At 45.8% G+C, this 19,142-nt stretch overlaps 1 protein-coding gene across 11 annotated transcripts in view; it reads left to right on the top strand.

Annotated features, from left to right (window-relative positions):
* The window catches only part of LOC105051231 (DEAD-box ATP-dependent RNA helicase 58, chloroplastic), an 85,563-nt gene that overhangs the window by 28,983 nt on the left and 37,438 nt on the right, over positions 1 to 19,142 (top strand). For 4 of the 11 annotated variants that reach the window (XM_029266491.2, XM_010931563.4, XM_073243474.1 and 1 more), the window contains 2 exons: positions 5,706 to 5,819; positions 5,903 to 6,022. The exons of 1 other annotated variant lie outside the window; for it this stretch is intronic. In XM_029266491.2, coding sequence (XP_029122324.1) covers positions 5,706 to 5,819; positions 5,903 to 6,022 — 234 coding nt within the window. The remainder of the gene's footprint in view (positions 1 to 5,705; positions 5,820 to 5,902; positions 6,023 to 19,142) is intronic. 6 more of the 11 variants (XM_029266495.2, XM_019852683.3, XM_019852682.3 and 3 more) reach the window with 2 other exon arrangements.

Below are 19,142 nucleotides of genomic sequence, written 5' to 3'. Positions count from 1 at the left end.
TGGTGCAAGCAGGTGGACGATTACAAGGGAAAGCTCAGGATGGCGACCGACAAGGTTGCCCGCCTTCAAAACCAATTATCTGAAGGAGCTCCGTTTGCTCCCGTTCGGGATCCCGATGAACTCCAATCCTTGAGAGAAACCGTAGAAGAGCTATCTATCGCCCTCGGGGAGGGGAAGGCCGAGCTGCAGTAATTGAAGATCCAGCTGGTATACGAGCAGCAGGCAGTCAAGGATGCGGAGGCGGAATCCGAGGTCCTGAGAAAGAGGCGGAGAACGAAAGCCAGCGGCTTCATCGGAGGTATGTGGAGATGCTGATGAGGGAGAAAGAATTGGAAGAAGAAGTCGAGAGCTTAAGGCGCTCCCTGATGATGATTGAAGCCGAAAGTTCGAAGTCGGAGGAAGCCGGGCCCCCTTAGGGCTCTTTTTGCCTTTTGTCTTTCTATGTGTCTTCTTTTGTCGTCTGTTTGTTTGTTGTTGTTGTTTTTTTTTTGGCCTTCCGGGTTCTGTAACGCATATTTTGAAATGAAAAGAAGATCTTCATTACCTTGCCCGTGCGTCGTGTTGAATTGTCGTCCGCCGGACTTCTTTCATTTTTTGTCCTGTGCGATGTCGATGTTGTCCGAGGGTTCCTTGTTCATCTTCGTATTAGGTCGTCATTACCGAATTTCTTGTTGTTTTCTGATTTGTTTGACGTCGACACCGTTTGAGGGTTCCTAGCCATTGCCGTGTCGATTCGCCTTTTCGCTCGTGCCCGTAGATCTCTCTTTCTCTTCCTCCTTCACGGAGACGAGGTCTTTTGTGTCTTTGGTGTAGTTCGGCCTCCGTTTTTCACTGGGGTAGCCCGCCGCTGTTCCTTCACATCTCCCTCTTCCTTTTAAGCAAGGGTTCTCTCTAGCTTTTTACGGAGTCGCGGTAGCGCAGGAGGGCCGCCGAGAAGATTTTCTTCTTTCTTGTCAGGTCTCGAATGGCGGGATCTTAATTGGTGTCAGGACGAGGTTCTTCCCCCATTTCTGATGTGATCGGTTTCAGCTCAGGTTAGGACGAGGTTCTCCTTCTGTTCCTAACGGGGTTGCGGGGGCACATATGGGCACTGTATGGCCTCTCTTCCCATCCGGTCTACAAATAACCGGGCCTTCGACCTTGCTCATGTTAGGACGAGGTTCCCCTCCTGCCCCTAACATGGCTGTGGGGGCGCATATGGGCGCTGCATGGCCTCTCCCCCATCCGGTCTACAAATAACCGGCCTTCGACCTTGCTCATGTTAGGGCGAGGTTCTCCTCCTGTCCCTCACATGGCTGTGGGGCGCATATGGGCGCTGCATGGCCTCTCCCCCCATCCGGTCTACAAATAACCGGGCCTTCGATCTTGCTCATGTTAGGGCGGGGTTCTCCTCCTGTCCCTAACATGGCTGTGGGGGTGCATATGGGCGCTGTATGGCCTCTCCCCCCATCCGGTCTACAAATAACCGAGCCTTCGACTTTGCTCATGTTAGGGCGAGGTTCTCCTCCTGTCCCTAACATGGCTGTGGGGGCGCATATGGGCGCTGTATGGCCTCTCCCCCCATCCGGTCTACAAATAACCGGGCCTTCGACTTTGCTCATGTTAGGGCGAGGTTCTCCTCCTGTCCCTAAATGGCTGTGGGGGCGCATATGGGCGCTGTATGGCCTCTCCCCCCATCCGGTCTAAAAATAATCGGACTTTCAATTTTGCCCACATTAGGGTTTGTTTTCGTTGTCCGAAGGGGTCATCCCCTGTCGTTACAAGTCCATGCCAAAAAGGGAAAGATGTGCAGATCTGAAAGGAATCTTGATTTAAAGCGGGGTTGTTCGTAATACATTTACAAGTTTTCAAATCCCAGGGCTGTAGAAGGTCTGCTTCCTGTCAAGGTCCTCCAGAGACGGAGTTGATGATCCCAATTGGAGGCCGATCTCCGGGCTGCTCTTCCCTCCTCGGCGGCTCAGGCTGCGGCAGGGCCCTTGGTCGATCCTCTCTATCCTCAGGCTGGCGTCGAATGAACCTGTCGAGCCGATCTCGTCTGATGAGCTCCTCGATCTCGTCTCGGAGCTGAATGCATTCCTCGTGTCGTGGCCGTGGTCACGATGGTAGAGGCAGAACTTATTAGGATTGCGCTTCTCGGGGTGCGTGCGCATCCTTTCTGGCCTTGGGAGCTGCTCTCTGACTTCCATCAGCACCTGGGTTTTCGATGCGTTGAGGGGGGCATAGCTGCGGAATCTTCCTGGAGGAGAGCCTCGTCGAACCCGGCGCTCCGGGCTTCTCTGCCTGTGTGCTCGGGGAGGAGTCTGGGCGCGCTTGTGCCCGGGAGGAGTTCGAGAACGTGGCCGGCTTCTCTCGGTCCTTTTTCGACTGCGGGCTTACTCGAGTCTCCCACCTGCTGCTCTCTCGCAGTCTCCTCATCCTTCATTTTGAAGGTTTCTTCTGCTCGGGCGTACCCTTCGGCCCGAGCCAACAGATCAGCAAAATCCCTGGGGTACTTCTTTTCCAGGGAGAATAAAAGGTCGTTCTTCTGAAGGCCGCCTTTCAGAGCGGCCATCGCGACCGATTGGTCCAAGTTCCGGACCTCCAACGCGGCGACATTGAAACGGTTGACGTAAGCCCGAATGGACTCCCCCTCCCTTTGTTTGATGTTGATGAGGGACTCCAAACCCTTTCGGGGATGCCGGCTGCTAACAAAATGAGCCGCAAACTGGTGGCTCATCTGATCAAAGGAAAAGATGGTACCCGGCTTCAGCGCCGAGTACCAGTTTCTCGCCACTCCCTTCAAGGTGGATGGGAAAGCTCGGCAAAGGATGGCGTCAGGTGCACCATGGAGCAGCATCATTGTCCGGAAGGCCTCCAGGTGGTCAACGGGGTCCGAAGTCCCGTCGTAGCTTTCAAATTGAGGGAGCTTGAAGTTTGGCGGGATCGGTTCCTGCATGATCATTTGAGAGAAGGGAGGGTCAGTACAAATGTCCTCACCATAAGCGGGGGGTGCGTGGCAGAGTTCCTCGATCCGCCGGTTCATCTCCCGGAGCCTTTGATCCAGGAAATCCTTTCGACTGCGGGTCTCGAGGGTCTTCTGGCAGAATGGAGGTAGAGATCTTTCAGGAGTAGAATCGTGATCCGACTGAGGGCTCTCCACCCTCGGATTCGTCTTTCTGGGAAAGACGGGGCGACTGGCCCAAGTGGCCCGTCCTACCGCGGATTTTGGAGTTCTGGCGACGCTCTCTCCAGTCGCATTGATGCCTGCGGCTGCTGCTGCTGCTGTATGGCCTGCACAGCTTCAGTGATGCCTCTGACCTGCTGAACCAGTAGGTCGAATTGCTCCGCGCCAACCGCCGTTGCCGGAGGAGGAGGAGCCTGAGAAACTGGAGGTGAGGCCGGAGCCTGAGATCTGGCCGCGGAGGCCGTGGATCACCGAGTGGATGCTTTGCGGGGGGGCATCGGGCGAAGATCTAGCGGAGGAAGGAGAAGAGGATGTCGGAGAAGATGACCGGAGGTGGTCCCGTTGAGCGCTCCTTCAAGAACAAGGGTACTGCAAAGGTTTAGGCCCTCCTTCTAGCGTCAATCCTGTTGGTGCAAAAATCCACCTGCGTCGGAGAAGCTGGAGTCGAGGGAGTTGCGGTCGCCGCCGGGACCTGCAAAGGAAGTCTAAACCGGAGTTGGGGGTGCTCCGGCAAGACCCTCCGACGCTCAAGTCAGTTCTCTGCCTCAACAAGAATGGAGTGCTCGAATGAAAATTTTAGCAGAATTTTGAGATAAAAATTAGAGCTTAGAGAATAACGTATCTAGGGTCTTCCTTTTATAGGCGGAGGGTGCAACAGACTGATAGCGACGTTTGTAACCGTCTGGCAGTGGGCCGCTCGGGGTCAGGAGGAGTTTGTTATGAAGAGTAAATGGGTGGGGTCGTGGCTATCACCGTGACCCGCCACGTGGAGCCTGCTGCAGAGAGTGGAGCGGCGTCCGTTGTCGTAACTTGCCAGAGAGTGGTGGAGCCGCGCAGAATCCGTCGCAGGAAGTGGAGCAGAATCGTGGCTATTACTGCGGCCTGCCGCGTGGAGCCGGTTGCGGAGAGTGGTGGAGCCGCGCAGAATCCGTCGCAGGAGGTGGAGCAGAGTCGTGGCCATTACTGTGGCCTGTCAGGGAGTCCAGGCCTGTCGGCCGAAGCTCGGTCGAAGCGCCTGGCGGAGAAGGTAGCTATCCATCTGAGAGGAGTTCGGATGTTGCTGGCGAGCCTTCTACCGTTGGGTGCCTTGAGCGTTAACCCTACAGGCGAGGTCATTTGCTGTAGGAGCTCGATCGGGGGGCTTTCCGCAGACGAAGCTCGGTCTTACGTAGAATTCGGCGGAGGGTCGACCGGTCAGTGAGTGTCGGATGGCGCTGAAGAGGTTCATCCGCTGGAGGGGTCCGGCTGCTGGAGCTCGTGCGTCGTAGGAGTTCGTCCGGAGTCTATCCAGTACAGGAGTTCGGTCGGAGTCCGATCTCCGTAGAAGCCCGGATGGGGATCATTTGTCGAGGGAACTCGGCCGAGGCCTGCTTGCAATGGAGATCCGGAAGGAATGCGTCCACAATGGGAGCTCGGGTGAAGGCTTACAGTGAAAATCCGACGCGGACCACTCGTAGTAGAAATTTGAAGTAGACCGCTTGTAGCAGAAGCTCGAGGTAGATCGCTTGCGGTAGAAGTTCGGAGTCCGTCCTTTGTAGGAGTTCGGATGAGATCTACCTGCAACAGGAGTTCTGGGCGGAAGTCCGGCTCCCGTAGGAGTCCGGATGAAGTCTTCCTGCAGTCGGAGTCGGGGACGAAGTCCGGCTCCCGTAGGAGTCCGGATGAAGTCTTCCTGCAGTCGGAGTCGGGACGAAGTCTGGCTCCCGTAGGAGTCCGGATGAAGTCTTCCTGCAGTCGGAGTCGGGGATGAAGTCCGGCTCCCGTAGGAGTCCGTAGGATCCGGATGAAGTCTTCCTGCAGTGGAGTCGGGATGAAGTCCGGCTCCCGTAGGAGTCCGGATGAAGTCTTCCTGCAGTTGGAGTCGGGAACGAAGTCCGGCTCCCGTAGGAGTCCAGATGAAGTCTAGAAGGTGGTCGATCATTGTGGAAACTTGGGTTGAGTCCGTCCGTCGTGAAGAATCCGGTCGACGCTGGTGGAGGTTTATCCGTTGGCAGAACTTGGGAATGTTGCGGAGGCTCGGCCGTCGGAGAGGTTCGAAAGATGTCGCCGAAGGTCGGGAGTCGGTAGAATCCCTGGAGGGTCACTCCTGTCACGAACTTCGGCTGGGGGGGTATTTTATACCCAACAATCAAGATACACATTGCTTGGTAATATTAAACATACTAACACTGGTGCTAAATTTAACTTCATTGTGCCTTGAGAGTGGTTGATTCCTTTTCCTTTATGCAAATTATCATTGGCTCCAACTGAGCTGGTAACCTTCTGCGTCTCCTTTGACTATCCTTATTTTGGAATGTCTGTTCAATTTTTCTGTATCTTCCAACAACAGGACACTGTAGAGATGTGATACATTTAAAAGCTAACTAGCTGACATGATTGAAATACACGAACTTGTAGCTTTTGGCACCCTTTCATGAATATCATCACTACAATGCTTCTTATGTTACTCAGGTCGTGTCGAAAGCTTCTATTTATTTCTATAGAATGCTTAAAATGATCTCATCAACGAGAGGTTAATGCAGTAGCATGTTATACTGTCTAGACAGGTTCAGGCAAAACATTGGCATACCTATTGTTGGTATTTTCAGCCTTAGACTTTAATAGATCTGCTGTACAAGCATTGATAGTGGTGCCAACAAGGGAGCTTGGTATGCAGGCATGTATATTTCTTCCAGATTACTTTCAGTTGGTATTAAAATGTAATTTTCTTGCTTATATTTCTCTCTTTCTTTTTTTAAGGTCACAAAGGTTGCTAGAGGACTTGCTACAATGCCAAAGGGATGTGAGGGGACTCGGACATGTACTGTCATGGCTTTGTTAGATGGTGGAATGTTGAAAAGGCATAGAAGCTGGCTAAAGGTTATGTTTCTCACATGGTCATGTTGAATTGGAATCTTGTGGTTGTGCAATAGCTATTCTTTGATAAATAAAAAAGGGTGAGATGGGAAATACAAATGAAGAAAGAAATTCTGAAAGGAACAAACTAGACTTAGCGTATTCAAACACAGTTGTACTTTGAGTTATGAAATTTGTTTCTAATTTGTTCTTAATTAGATGGTATATGGAATATCCAAAAGATTAACTTTTCATCTGCACTTTATATTGAATGGGGACAAATTCTCAAATTATTGATGACACAAGATTAAAGATTGTGTATTGATGGTGAAAAAGAGAACGCCCGTAAGGCTGTGTTTGCTTGCAGAAGGGATAAGGGAAACATATCCAAGTACCATTGGAGGGGTAGGACTTATTCTATGGGATAGGGCTTTCTTGGCATTTTGTTGAAGGGATAACTAGAGGGAATAAGGGCAAAGGATAAAGCTCATTTAATATGCATTGGATTTCATGATGATTTGGATTTTATGACAAGGATAAAATTGTACTCCCACCTTTTTGTATGTTTAGAGAGTGGATAGGGGCAAAAAAAGTAATTAAAGTGGATAACTTCCCTTTTATGATATAAGTCCATCCTGCCAAAATAGTGCACTAGAATTATACCTTTGAACACCCACTTGTCCACTCCCTGGATATAAGCTTGTCTCATCTCCCTTTTTTAAGTGTTTGGCAGGATATTCCCCCACTTCCACCATCTAGGCTCACTAATACCATCCCTATTCACCTATCGAACTTGTACTATATGCAGTAGGTTTTAGGGCATTAGTTAATTAGCAAATATAATATAACATAGATCCACAGATGTTGGTTGGCCACAGAGAGAGTGAAAAATCTTTTAGTTTAGATTATGGTGAATCCTAGTTGCTAGGGCGATTTTGATATGGGGGGCCAAGGTTTGTGACTAAATTATATAGTTCAATTTTTAATTCATAATTATTATGAATTAAAAGTGAATTTATCAAAAAAATAAAAATCAAAGTAACAATTTTATTTGGTTTTATATTGATTATCTCCGTGCTATCAAAAAATCAAAAATCATTTTTGAAAGAAACATTAGAATATCAACAATCTCCCATTCTCTCTCTCTCACTCTCTCTTAATGGAATCAAGATATTCAACTATTGTAGAAAAACAAGGAAGGAAATTCCTTTTCCTAAATAAATATATACTGGTTGATACCAACGGCATGAGATGACTGGAAAAATTTAATAGACCTAATAGAACTAATACTGTTATCTCACTATGGAAACTAGGAGTCAGTGCACAACAAGAAAAGAGAAAGACACAAAAATCTAAGAAACTCAGTTTGAAAAAAAGACAGGATTAAAATAACAGTATATAGTTGCTAATGAAACATTTTGTTTGTAGGATTGGGATCATTATCATTGATGGACTCCTGAAACCTACTTCTTTAACTTTTTTTTAAACAATGCCATGCATTCTTTTAAAGTACTAGTAAACCTAAGAGAGGGAGCGAGAGATAGAGATCTGAGTGTGGAACAAGAGAGGCCCACAATCTTAGAGAGAGAAAGACAGGGGACCAGAGAGCATGAGCACTAATCAGCTGGTAGTTTATCCAATACTCTTTTATAGTTTTGTTCCCATTCAAAATGCATAGAGGTTTTTATTTTGAAAAGAATGAGAGATGGAATAATTTTTAAAATTCTAATATGCCTATCAGAATGTAATCAAATAAAAATATAGATAGGATCATAGGAACAAACTACAGTGAGAAATTGGAGGAAATTACATGGGTAAGGGGATCGCTTAAAATTGGGTGGGGCCATGGTCCCTCTGGATGCACCAGGCTCCACCCCTGGCTGGGGCTTCCAATAACCCCGATTGGTTAGGGAAGAAACACCTATCCCATGATGATTGCAGCATATATTGAAGAATAAAACAACAGATCAATGCTGGAACAATTTAGATCTACGTTGAACATAATAATCTTAATCGCCATAGAATCTAATAAAATCAATTTATATGCATCCCATGGACATACCGATCTCCATATTAACAGAACAATGTTAACTGTCAGTAAAACATAAAAAATTAATATTAATTATAATCCATTAGGATATATGCAGTAAGTACTGTATGCAGATTTCTCCATGCCCTGTGATAAATTAGCCATCTTGAGAGAATTGGAGTATACATCGCGGTATGAACCTGCCTCTAATTCTCATGATGATTAAGTACCTCCTTTGTGTGATCCAGCTGGTAGTAGTAGATCAAGTGTGCACGTGATATGAAGGCTATATAGCTGCTAACTGATAAAACTACATAAGGAAATTCTGTGGGACATTAAATCACATTTTGCAACATTTGTTGATGATAAAATTTGACTAACATGATTACATCCATATTATCCAAGTATGTTCACATAGGTGATGAGATCTCATCACCTTTAATTTCTATGCATCCATATAAATTTCCTAGATCTAAACTAGAATCCATATTAGGGCTTTGCTATCATACTAATGGATCTATAACGTGTTCAATGGCATGGCACAATGACATAGGATCTTTTCCACTGCACCATGCTACCGGACATGCTATATATTCATCACACCACCTTTCTCTACTGCGACTTGTTTCCCATCAATGCTCCACTACTCATCTTTATTTGCCCCACCTTTAACATCTCTAGCTATTGGGCTTTACCTAAAAGCATCATTTGAACAACCATAGGATGACCCTGCAGCTTGAACTGAAAGGTTGCCATGTTATCTTTATTGGCTACGGTAAAGAGGATGGAGAGAGCAAGTGATGGCAGAGCAAGACCATACCATGAGTAAAGGTCTATGTGGGTTGGGCTAAGTCTTGTGTGGCTGCCGTTGCATGGATAGTGGGTGCTTGATTTACCATCCTTTGATGATTTGTTTCTTCCCCCCAAGTTTATATGAAAGTTAAAAGGGTTAGTTAGGGTTAGTAATTAAGTGGAGCAAAAACAGTGGAAGGCAGTTAATTAGGTGCATTTGGTTGATTAGGCCTTAGTAAAGTTCGCCATCTCTGCATTGGACCTTGTTTTGGTACCATCTGTTATAGTATTGATATGTGGTACAATATAAGAAGGTGAGGCATACCGAGTGTCGGTACAGTATGAGACTGTACACTGGTTTGGTACCAATTCAGTGTGGTATGGCCGGTGTGGTATTGAACGGTATGGTACTGACCAGTAGAACAAACCTTGGGCTTGAGTCTTGTTTGGCATCTTTGCACAAATTGTGGGTGTTTAATTTACCATCCTTTACTGATTTTTCTTTCTAATTTTATATGGAAATTAAAAGGGTTAGGGTTAGGAATTAAGTGGAGTAAAGATAGTGGAAGATGGTTTATTAGGTGCATTTGGTCCTTGGCTAGGTTTGGCCATAGGATTGGGCTTGAGTTCGAGTTTGACCTCCAAAAATTTTCAGGCTGTAGCATGGCCTGAAGCCTGCGTAGATAACCATGGTCGATGCTTGCATAAGGCATGACTTTGATCTAAACTCGGTCCATTTCTAGCGCAATCCATAAGTGATTTTCTTGGTCTTGGTGTGCTTGAACCATCAATTTTGCAGATTGAGGCATGGCCATAGTTGCCAGGATTAGGAGTGGGTGTAGGTGTGGGTGTGAGAAGTTTGGTTTTAAACACTTCCAGTAAGGAAGTGCTCAGGAAGTTGGTGCGGTTCAAGGTTCCAGGAAGATTTATAGAGTGGGTGCATCACCATAGGTAGAAGATTCTTGCTACTAAAGCCCAGCTCGAGGTCTGTGTTGATGATATTAGTCTGAACCAGTATCATGATTCGCTATGGTTAAGTATTGGGTCAGTATGGTATGAGGTTGTATCGTATTGATACACGATGTGCAGGATAATTCCGGTACAATAAAATGATTGTTTTTGCCTCATTGGTTTTAACACAAACAACCCTAAACCTTGCAAATATAGGATTCCATGCAGTCATTGGTTGCTAACAACTAGCAGTCATGGCTTGAGGAAATCGTCTATGATGACCATATGCCCTTGTCCACAGTGACTAGGTTGAAGACAGCAAAATCTGGCTTGTCCTTGATGGAGGCTGCCTGGACATTGGGGAAGCAACAACAATGGCATGTGGGAGATGATGTGTCAGTAAGGAAGGAGATGTGTTCTTAGACGTTGTTGGGGAGCATGGTTGCCCACAACCAGCCAAGGGGCATTGTCAATGGTTTGGTTAGGGGACTCGATTGCCATTGGACGAAGGGGGCAAACATCGCATCATTACACGAGAGGAGAAGATAAGAAAAGAGATTTGGAGAGAGGATTGTTACTAACCCTCTTTCTAAAAGTGATTTTGTTACCTAACTTCGTTGATTTATTTGATGACCTAAAAGAGAGTGCTGATCCTTATACTTCGCCAACAATGGGTTAATTTTTGCACAAAGTCTTTCAAAAATCTTGTTTCATCTGGTACAATCCTAGTTTCGATATACCCTACCCTTCCTCTTATGACTTGTTGAACCGGACCGAGCCATCCGGTTCACCCCATATCGAGCCGAACCGGTGTGTGGTCGGATCGGTTGGACCCTTTTTTTTGAAACCACCCCCATACCGAGGCATATCGCCCCATACCGAGGCATACCATCTCGGTAGCGCATCAAAGTCTGAAGCTTATTGACCTATATTGAGATAAAAATTGGAGAATGTTTGACTTGGACTGCTGAACCAGACCGAACTATCTGGTTCACCCTATACTGAGCCAAACTGGCTATTGATTGGTACGAGTCCCATTACCGGTTCTGTAGACCTTGCTTCCTCTTTTCTTGTTCTTTATGTTCTTTGCTCTGCCCACGTGATAGATGATTATGGTCAGCCATTTGATGCTCTTTTTTCCATGAATATATATATTTTTTTCTAACTACCATATTATCACGCTTTTGGTCCATCAAAAAGGATAATGGATGGGGGATGAGTCCCAAGGGTTCCTCCTTTGTAGTTTTTATTTTCTTATTATTACCTGATTTATTAAACTCTTGGGTAAGCTGGTCCTTGAAATGAAATATTGTCTATATAGTTAGTTGGGCCCCTTAAGCTTTGGAAGATCATACTTTTCAATCTTTTATTTGTTTTCAAAGTGCCATATATTAACAGTCTTGACAAGTGCCATGTCTTTGTACAATTTTATCATTTGGTAATCTAAAACCCAATTGAAGTCTTGTATTTTTTTTTAATGATTTTGTAAACAAAATAAGTCATAGTGTAATGTTTCCTGTATTCATATTTTACTGATTTTTTTTGATATCTGAATTGCGAATAGTAAGGGATTCTTATTTTGTTTATTAGTTGCTACCATTACCCTTTGATGCTTCAACTCATTTACTTTCTCTGAGACCCGAAAGTGGAGAGTTTTGGCCTTTGTGTTCTACAGGCATGTAGGATAAATACAAGGCATAGTTTTTTTTGGCAGAGTTGGCTGAAAGAAACTATTTTCTCGTGAAAGCTGCTTAGGATAATGAATTGAAGCCAAAGGTTGATCAAGGTAGCTTGCTCCCCAGCAAAGTGCTTGTTTGCACTGTCTATGGTGCTCAAGGTTTGTACTTAGAATGCCTCTAGAAGTTTTTATAATGCTTTGCTTCTAGAAGAAGCTAGTCGCTTTGATTGCTTGCTCACAATGCTACCACTGCGATGTAACATGGGTTCGGTGATCTACTCATTTGAATGTTTGAACTTTGAACAGTTGGACTTGAAGCCTACTAAACTTTATATGAAACTCAGTGTCTCTCGAAGAAATAACATTTTGTACAAGTATCAAATTTCACTGATTTGGTACTCGCTGGAAAGGTCTCTTTGAGATCTGGAAATTATATTCACAGCCCTTGGCTAAATTTCAATGTTTTGTAGGTCAAAATGTGGCTGATATGCTTGTCTAATTACTTAGTGACAATTTCTTTTGATTTTCAAAAATTTGATCTATTAGGTGTCCTTTGATTAAATGTAGGGTTATAGGTGTACTCTAAGATTAGCATGGTTGGAGATCTATTTATATAGCTAGCAAAAGTCTTGTATTAGAAGTTGTTGCGGATGAAATCCGTCTTGAGCCGGAGGCGCTGGAGCTACGGGACGTCTGATGTGTCGATGGCAGCTAGACCTGCAAGAAAAGTCTCCATCGGAGGTGGCTCCGACAGGGACCCTCCGATGCTCAAGTCAGCTTTCTCCGTAACAGGTGGAAAAGAGCGAGCATTTTTTAAGAGGGAAAGGAGGTGTATCTTAGGGTTCTTTGTTTACCTCTTTTATATGGAAAACCGGAGCCACGGGAGAGTATGGGATTGTCAAAAATCCTCTCCCATTAATGCCTTTGGAAATTGTGCCTAGCAATATCATTTTATAGCACATGGGGAGCCGCCCATATTTATGGCATAAGCTGACAGAGGGGGCTGTTGGAGGGTGTGGAAAGCTCACCATTCTCATGACTATTATTAATTGATGGAGAGATGTGACGGCTATAAAAGATGGATCGACAAATGAGAGGGCTTCGGACGGTGGAGCATGAGGACTTCGGCTTGGCCGAAGTGAGGTTCGGTTCTGACAGGGCAGGTGAGAGCATATTCTCTCCTTTACCTTTTCTTTTTGTCTTGTTGTGTGGCCCTTATCTTATGGAAGAATGAAACAAGGGGAGGGAGAGGGGTAATTAATGCCTTTTGTTAAGTTCACATGACCACCTTCTCTCCTACCTTCTGTCTTGTTGTGAAGCTGATAGAAGGATGGGATAGAAGAGGGGGGAGGCGATTAAAGCCTGTCAAGTCCAAATGACCCCCCAACAAAAGTAATGAGAAAGCTGAGGTGTGGGCTGAAGACCATCTTATGTCTTTGGCTAATACACGAATACCCCTAACACTAGCCTCCTACTCCCGAGTCCGAGCCTTGGCTCGGGTGAAGGGAGTACAACGAACAAGATGGGTCGAAGACGTGTCGAGATCATTCTTCCTCTCTTTCAGGCTAACCAGATCTTTTACAGACATTCCACTGTTGAACTAGTTCAGATTTACATGCAACTCCTCATCCTAAAATTGTAAAAGAGGGCCAGATCCCATTCTTGAGCCGCTGTCAGATGGCTTTGCACCGGAAGATGGCAAAAGTTCATCTTGAACCACACGACTAGATAGAGAATAAACCAGAAGATACTCTAATGAATTGGCCTTTTGAGGAAATCTATAGACTATGACATATAGACTTGTAGAAAAAACTAGCAATAGCACCCGACATTACCGATATCTTTCCACCTGTAGGGGTTTTCGATAAAACAATGGTCATCCATTGAATATAATGATCAAAACAGATGTCCTCTCTTTTGCACACCCATACCCTTTAATGGGTGGATATGACTGAATCACAGGGAAATGCTCTTGACATGAGGTGGATATGACACTTGGGAGCAGGTCGGTCGGGGGCATCTCTAGGTCTCGATGCTACCATGGGCCAGATCAACCGGTAGGGTGTGTACAACCTGGGATCGATTAGCCAAAAGGCTCTCTTTGGGTTTCGGCGTTCAGAAAGGGATCGGTGCAAAAAGGGGTTCGTCCGGAGGGGTTCAGCCTCGCTCAAGGGGGATCTGCTGGAGGGGTTCGATGAGATTTGAGCTTGACTGGTTGGAGAGGGATCGGCGCCACCCAGGATCAGATCAGCTGTGGGTTCGGCGAGGCTTGAGATGGCATCACGAGAGAAGGGGTACGGCCGGTCAAGTTTTGGGATCACTCCGGGGCATCTGAAGTGGGTCCGTTGGTGGGTCTCGGCCACATAGGAGCACACGGGGGGTGTACAGGAGGAGACTGCCGAGTAGGAGCTCGACGCCGGCTTCAGAGCTCAGCATGTGCGGCGAAGGCAGTCCGTTTAATCTTGGGCACGGCAAGGTGAGGGAGACCGGCTGGAGGTGAGGCGCTCACAGGGAGAGCTTGGAGGTTTTGATCTGGGGGGATCGGTCGGAGTTCGGTCGGAGGGGTTCGGCGTCGCCTGTGGCTCCGGTCATGTCGAGGGTGCACAGAAGCTCCTCGGATCTATGAATCCAACGAGGGTTGATGCCAGTGGACGTCTGGGGAGGGCTTCAGAGCCCTTGTCACTGGGTTCCGTCACGCATGGAGGCACCCAAGAAGGGGGGTTCGATCGCACAGAAACATTGTTGAGAGGGATCGATGCCGCTCAGAGGGAGATCGGCTGGGAGATGTTGACCGAAGGGGGGTTCGATGGAGTATGAAAAGAGTGTCGGACCTCTGGACCACCACAAAGAGGGATCGGTTGCGCATGGGGAGGGATTGGTGCCGCCTAGAGGGAGATCGGTCGGGAGATGTTGATCGAATGGGGGTTCGATCGGAGTATGAAAAGAATGCCAGACCTCTGGACCACCATGGAGAGGGATTGACCGTGCACGGGGATGGCGCTGGACCCTGGGATCACCGCTGAGAGGGATTGGTGCCGCATGGAGGTCGGATCGGTTGGCGTCGACGAGCGCCATTGTCCGAAAGGAGTTGCCTGCGGGCAACATACGGGAGGAGCGGTCGTCGTTCCCTCACCCCATTTATCATTATATTTCTTTTCTCTTTCTCTTTTTTCTTTTTTTTTGTCACCTTTTGTAGCTCCCCTTTTGCTTTTTATTCTATTCATTTTGTTGTGCCGCAAGAGCAGTGAGGTGTTTAGTGTTCTGATGCACAATATGGAAGCAATTAAAGATGTGTAGGTGCTTTGCACTGGGGATGAGTCCTACGATACTGAATGGGTAATTTCGGGGTTATTCGCAACGAACGCAAAGATACGGACGGAACTTCGGGCCCCCATGAGGGACTTCGGCACCATTAAAGGCCAGACCCATTTTCGGGGTTGGCCACGCATATAAGAGAGGCTCAAGCGTTCGTGGGGATCCATGCATAAACGATCTTGTAGGACATGTAGGGTCCTCTTTTTCTGTAATCAAGCTGTTATCAAAATATATTGAAATTTCTCACCTCAGTATTTATTGCTTCGATTTCCTCGAGTTGTTGCATTTCGGACCGAAGAGTTAGGTCTTTGGCCCCTCACCAAAGAGTGGGGTCTTCAGCCAATGGGTGGCTTCGGTCCTGCTCACGGACAAACGTAAGGATGCACATATAGGAGAGTTTGTGATACGATCACAATCCAATAAACACGTGAGCATCCAGATCGAGATCTTTATTTGTACTTCCCCCGTGGTGGGGACTTTGGCTTTTCATGCACTCCCATCGATTAGATAAGGGCTTCATCTGCACTCTCGCTGTGGTGGGGGCTTAATCTGCACTTTCACTGTCGTTGGGGTTTAACGCACTCCCATCGAATAGGTGAAGGCTTACTGCATTCCCATCGAATAGGTAGGAGCTTAACACACTCCCATCGAATAGGTGGGGTTGGAGGCTTACTGCACTCCTATCGAATAGGTGGGGGCTTCATGCACTCCCACTGAATAGGTGGGGACTTCATTTGCACTCCCACTATTGTGGGGGCTTAAACTGCACTCCCACCGTGGTGGGGGCTTAAACTGCACTCCCACAGTCGTGGAGGCTTAAACTGCACCCTCACCATGGTGGGGGCTTAAACTGCACTTCCACAGTCGTGGGGGCTTCATCTACAGTCCCACAGTCGAGGGGGCTTAAACTGCACTCCCACTGTCGTAGGGGCTTAAACTGTACTCCCATAATGGGCACAAACAGTCGTTTAGGCCCTTCTTCTGATTTGAATTTGAGCTTTTGTTAAGTGCTTAAGGATCGGTTGTCCTTTTGGGTTCTGCCGAACTCATTATTTGCTTTGGCCTTATTTTGGACTTTGGATCGATCTAGATCTGACTTCGGATCGGCCATGATCGGGGTTCAGATCGATCATGATCAGGGGTTCAGATCCAACCTTGCTTTTAATGCTTATAGGTTTGCAATTTTTTCAAAAGGAAAGAAAATAAAGTAAAAGGTGAGGGCTTAGGAACCTCTTATCAAAAAGATTTTGTGCAAGTCTTTTGAAGCTTGCTTCTCCTTTCGGTACGGGTTGTATGCTCCCCAGTTGTTGGACTTAACCAGGAGTGCTTGAAGGGCCATTTTTCCAATCCATTGGATTTGTGGTCGTGGGAGAGAAAGCTCCTGAACAGTTGGATTCGGCATCATTTATGAGCTCACAGATCACCTAAGGATCTTTCTTTGAGAAGTCCCTTCCTATCCTTGTTTTTGCTAGGAGCCAGCAGAGGGAGTTGTGGGGACAGGAGCCTGTAGAGTGGGTTGTGGGACGCCTCCGGTGAGTAACACGGAGCTTGATCTCCGGCCAAAAATCCCGCCGACGAGGAGGCTCTTCGCGGTGGTATAATGATGGATAGGACACTCTCTCCCAAAAGCGGACAGTCACGCCGGCGCCCGACGTCAGTGCGAGGGAGCCCTGCCGTCCTTCTTTTAGCGTCAATCTGTTGCGGATGAAATCTGTCCTGAGCCGAAGGCACTGGAGCTACGAGACATCCGGTGTGTCGATGGCGGCTGGATCTGCAAGAAAAGTCTCCACCGAAGGTGGCTCCGGTGGGGACCTTCCGACGCTCAAGTTGGCTTTCTCCGTAACAGGTGGGAAAGAGCAAGCATTTTTTAAGAGGAAAAGGAGGCGTACCTTGGGGTTTCTTGTTTACCTCTTTTATATGGGAAGCTGGAGCCACAGGAGAGTATGAGACTATCAAAAATCTTCTCCCATTAATGCCTTTGGAAATTGTACCTAGCAATATCATTTCATAGCACATGGGGAGCCGTCCATATTTATGGCATAAGCTGATAGGGGGGCTGCTGGAGGGTGTGGAAAGCTCACCTTTCTCGTGACTACTGTTATTAATTGATGGGGAGATGTGACGGGCCATAAAAGATGCATTGACAAATGAGAGGGCTTCGGACCGTGGAGCATGAGGACTTCGGCATGGCTAAAGTGACGTTCGGTTCTAACAGGGGCAAGTGAGAGCATATTCTCTCTCCTCCATCTTTTCTTTTTGTCTTGTTGTGTGGCCCTTAGCCCATGGAAGAATGAAACAAAGGGAGAGAGAGGGGTAATTAATGCCTTTCGTTAAGTTCATATGACCACCTTCTCTCCTACCTTTTGTCTTGTTGTGAAGCTGATGGAAGGATGGGATAGAAGAGGGGGGAGGCGATTAAAGCCTGTCAAGTCCAAATGACCCCCTAACAAAAATAATGAGAAGGCTGAGGTGTGGGCTGAAGACCAACTTACGTCTTCGGCTAATACACGAATACCCCCAACAGAAGTATTCCTCTCTTCTCTTATCCTCTTTCTCAATTCCTAGAAGGAAAAAGAACCGTAAATAAATAGGTTACTAATATAATGTTGTGGCGAAAGGTGGCACCAAGTGTCCAATAGTCTTTTTTCTTAGAGACTTTTTCTCTATGATAGTCTAGTCTGGAACTGTACCCGCTAAAAATGCATTTTATCTCTAACTGGCAAAATATAGCGGAAGCAGCTCATAAAGTTCATCGTCTAGAGGAGCTTATAGAACTTTCTTTACTTCACTGACTTCTTGTCTCAAGTATAGGTAGATGAAGCTCCAACTAAGCTAAGACCTAAGACGCAGGCTAAATATTCTATGACCTTCTATGATCTCTTATGTTGTGTTATTTGATACAGTGAATTTTCCAAACAAAATTATGGACTCAGAATTGAAAGATTTTATGAGGTAAATGCAAAGTTTCCACTGCTATTAGATGGTATTGAAAGAGTGATGTTCATGTTAGAACATTGACTTCCTTATATGGAGAGATTCAATATTTTCTTACCAGCTTTCACCCTTTTCAATTGATTGTTTGGAGATGTTGCATATTTCATCAAATCCATCTAAATCAAAGGGAAACATGAACTCTCCAAAGTCAAATCATATTTCCTCAGCTTTTAAAGATGGAAAAACATCTACATCTTCTAAAGGGGAATAGTTTTTGTCAAAAGCTCCTTATTTTTCTTCTGACATTGATTCTCATTCTAAAGACCCTGCCCTTCTCACTGACCCCAAAGCAAAAGAAGCTACGGCTACAAGCATGATTTCTGTAGTTAAAGATTCATTTTTAGGATCTGTTTAGGGATGTTGTAGCTTTTGATCAAAAAATAATTTTTAATAAAAACTGCGTTTTGATGTCAAAAGCTGCTTTGGGATAAAGCACTTTTTTGTTTGGTTATCAATATCCTTAAACTATCTGAAGCTGTAAAAATAATTTGTTGTATGTTTGATTAACAAACCCAAAAACTGCTTTTGAATGACAAAATGACCAAAAAGCATAGATACTGAAAATGATTATAAAATTATTTGCATATAAAATTCTTTATTTTATTTTTTCTCATTTTCATCTCATTAGGTGGAAATAGAGATGAGAGAAGATTAATCAAAGAAAGAGTCCTGATATATAAGATTGACAACAAAAATGTGATGTGATGTGGATGGAGATGAGAGGAGATTAATGTGAAAAAAGAAAAAATCCTAATAGATAGTGAAAGTTGGACAAAAAGAAGGAGATGAGCGGAGTTTAATAATCCTGAAAGTCGGAAAAAAGGGAACGTAAATGAAGATGAGAGGAGATTAATTGGGGATGTGGATGGAGATGAGATGAGATTACTATGAAGAAAAAAGAGTTTTGATGGACAAGGAACTTAGACGTGGGACGTAGATGGAGATGGGAGGAGATTAATGATCCTGGAGGGGATGCAGATGGCGAAGGGGCATAGATAGAGATGAGAGGAGATTAATAATCTTGAAAATTGAAAAAAAAAGACGTAGATGGAGTGAGAGGAGATTAATTAGGGATGTGGATGGGGATAAGATGAGATGAGATTAATCTGAAGAGAGAAAAAGTCCTGATAGACAAGGAAGTGGAAAAAAGTGACATACAAAGGGCATTGAGGGGATAACACATTTTTTTTTGAAAAAAACTAACCTCCCGCAGACGTGATATTTAGTTTACGGTGCCACGTCCATGGAGAGCGGGAGGTCAGCTTTATGTAAATCATGTCTTGAGGAATCTTAAATGCGATCCAGAATTATTTTCGGATTGTAGTCAAACATTCAAAGTTCTGCTTTTAGATTTGAAACCATTTTGACGGTTACAAATGCACTCC

This window comes from Elaeis guineensis, chromosome 9, assembly GCF_000442705.2.
Source record: "Elaeis guineensis isolate ETL-2024a chromosome 9, EG11, whole genome shotgun sequence".
Taxonomy (NCBI): Eukaryota; Viridiplantae; Streptophyta; class Magnoliopsida; order Arecales; family Arecaceae; genus Elaeis; species Elaeis guineensis.
The sequence above is the reverse complement of the archived record's forward strand: the minus strand, read 5'-3'. Positions and strand labels throughout refer to the sequence as shown.